The following is a 3,234-nucleotide window of genomic DNA, read 5'->3' on the forward strand; positions in this document are numbered from 1 at the left end:
CCTGCCCCTGAGGCGGCACCGCATATCTCTCGGCTGAGTTTATCTGGCTGGGTGTAAGCGCCTGGGTCAGGGCTGAAGGCAAATGACTCCGCATTTGGCCCCGAGCCCAGTGTCAGGCTGGTGCTCCTGGCTGTAGACAGAGGCCGAGGCGCTTCGCGGGGTGGGCACGAGGCAGGGCCGGCGCCCGCGAAACCTTGCGGGAGCGCGAGCGGCGGGAGGGGCGCGGGGAACCTGCCAGCCGCGTTAACCACACCCCGAAGGGACAGTCACCAGGGGGTGGGTGGAGAGACGGCGGCAAGCGCCGGGAGCTGCTCTCGGCGCGGTGGGCCGGCAGCGCGCAGGGTGCCGCCGCTGGGTGCCGGAGAGCGCGACCCGGGAGCTGGGAGCTGCCACATCGCGGCGCCGCCTCCGCCCGCAGCCAGGCTCCCCCGGCACCGCCATGGGCTCCCCGCACACCCCGCCGCTGGCCCACGTCTTCAGAGGGACCTTCGTGCACTCCAGCTGCGCCTCGCCCGCCGACATCCTGCACGGCCGCCTGCTCGGGGTGGACGACACCGGGAAAGTGCGTGCGGGGCGCGCCGCGCCGCGGGCGGGGGGTCCTGCCGGGGAGATGGTCTTGTGTATAGTTTATGTGTGTATTAGACAATACTGGGGGGTTGATATAACAGGATAGGCACATTACCATAATTACAACGTAATATTATATATTACATATATACTGTATCTACCCCCAATATCATATATATGCTATTATATAGCCCCCTAATATTATATACCCCAATACTATATAGTATAATATATAGAGACCCCATACACACACACACACACACACACACACAACGTGGGGAATCTATCTAGATAATGATATAGATAGATAGATATTTATATCTCTATATATACATCTATAGATATATCTGTCTCTGTAGACATAAATAGATCTAGTTCTATCTATCTATCTATCTATATATAAATTGGAGGTATATAGTATTGGGATACATATATCTACATATTTTCACACACACACATTCCCCAATATTATCTATCTATCTATCTATCTATCTATCTGTCTATCTATCTAATTGGGGGAATATATATATATATGTGTGTGTATATATATATATGTATGTGTGTGTGTGTGCATGTGTGTGTATAGGGGCTACATAATATTAGGGGGCTATATATACATACATATATACACACAAAATATTGGGGTATATAACATACATAATACTGGGAATATATATTATAATATTGGGAGATTGGGAGATATATACAGTATATCTAATATATAATATTGGGGTAAATAAATATTAAGGAATGTATAATATATATAACATAATATTGGGGATATATGTAATGTTAGCTATACAATCATGGGGATATATATTATATAGTATTGGGGTATTTAATATAAATATATAGTGCTGAGGCATATACAATATATATATATATCATATTGGAACTTATATATTATTGGGGGGATATATATAATACGTAATGCATATATTATTTATATAATGTTGGCAGGTGGGATATTTTCCAAATATTGTAGGAGGATTATATGCACTGAAGGAGGAAGGTGTGTATTATCTTAGGAGGTGTGCATGTGGAGGAAGGGGATAAAAGTGGGGGGTAGGTGAGTATGCGATATGAGGGTGCAGGGAGAGATAAGGGTGCATAATGTTAGTCATGTGCTCCCTTGGGGAAGGCTATACAACATTAGGTGGGGTGGAGGGGGTAGAATATTAGGGTGCAGAGAAGAAAGGGCATGAAGTGTGAGGTGTTCAGGTGTGGGCAGCAGGGGGAATAAGAGGGAAGTATGTAACATTGGGGATAGTGGTGTATATGGTCCTGGGGTATTTAATTATGGGTTCTGTGCATGGGAAGGGCATTACGCTATTGGGCTGATGAGTGAAAGGTGGGTATCTGATACTGTTGGGGTGTGCATATCTGGGAAGAGGTGAATGATTAAGAGGGAATACACAGAAGGGAAGGGTGTAGTATTGATATGTGAGTCAGAAGAGGCTAGTGTTGCTGGGATGTGGGGGTGGAGAGTAGGAGCATGTAACCAGTAAGTTTTGGGGATGGGATATATCATATCAGTGTGTGTGTATGGAGGAAGCGGTAGAGAGTAATGGCATATAGGACACAAAAGGGTATATAATACTGGGGCATTTGTTGTGGGGAAGGATATAATGCTGGTATACATCTTCATGGGAGTTAAAGATACAACCTCTGAATCAGAACTACCCAGACCTTGAATGCGGGAGGCTGCGAGTGAGAGAGGAACAGTGGAGAAAATAATCCTGGTCATACCCAGTTCACCTTCCCTTTCAGCATCCTCTCTGCCACTGTGTGACAGAATACCAGACAAGATGGACCTATAGTCTGACCCAGTAAATGGCAGTTCTTATGTTTTTACATGTATAGAGGGCGTTGTATGATATTGGAGGGAGGGTATGCGATATGTATGGAAGAAAGGACTGGAATGTATAACAGAGGAGGCAGACTACTGGGATATGTGTTTCTGGAGAGGAGGCATATAATAATAGTGTGTGTGGGAGGATATAAAGGGGTGCTGGGGTATGTACAGGAGGAGTTTTAGTATATTGAGTATGAGTGCAAGGGAAGGGTTATTTATAGTGCTGGGGATATACATGTATGTGAAACCATGTTGGGTGCAAGATGTGTTTTTTTGCAGTATTGGGATATATGTACATGTGACTAAAATAGAATGGTGGGTACCTGTGTAATCTATCACAGGTGGTATTAGTATGTGCAGGTATGTATTTAAGGCGTAGATGCACACAAGCTGAGCTTGTCTGTAGTTTCTGTTTTTATCTTTGTGATGAAAATGAAATTTTAGTGGGAGAAATGAAGTTGAGTGGACTAAAAGAGTAGAGATAAATGGTGCAGATGAAGTTTTGTCAGATCTGTGCCTTTCTTGCAGCTGCTATAATATGTTGATTTCCAGCTATACAGATGTCTCCCAAAGTAGTGACATGATTCTAGTTCTGGGGCTTGAAACGGCCCATTTTATGTCTTGAAGCCATTTTCTATAAAGGATAAGGAATTAAAAAAATGTTCCAGACTCAGATTTTCTGCAGATCTTAAGGAGAAAATTGAACATTTTCAGGGATACAAAGTAAGTGTGTGTGTGTGTGTGTGTGTGTGTGTGTGTAATAGAAACACAGGTGTGTATGTATATATATGTATCTCTCTCTCTCTCTCATA

At 44.2% G+C, this 3,234-nt stretch overlaps 1 protein-coding gene across 1 annotated transcript in view; it reads left to right on the forward strand.

Moving 5' to 3' along the window:
* Positions 1–229: 229 nt before the first annotated feature.
* GDA (guanine deaminase) overlaps positions 230–3,234 on the forward strand; it is a 72,643-nt gene continuing 69,638 nt past the window's right edge. The window contains exon 1 of the mRNA XM_019555360.1: positions 230–562. Within this exon, the coding sequence (XP_019410905.1) occupies positions 440–562 (123 nt within the window). The 5' untranslated portion in view covers positions 230–439. The remainder of the gene's footprint in view (positions 563–3,234) is intronic.

This window comes from Crocodylus porosus, unplaced genomic scaffold (assembly GCF_001723895.1).
Source record: "Crocodylus porosus isolate Cpor-Errol unplaced genomic scaffold, CroPor_comp1, whole genome shotgun sequence".
NCBI lineage: Eukaryota > Metazoa > Chordata > Crocodylia > Crocodylidae > Crocodylus > Crocodylus porosus.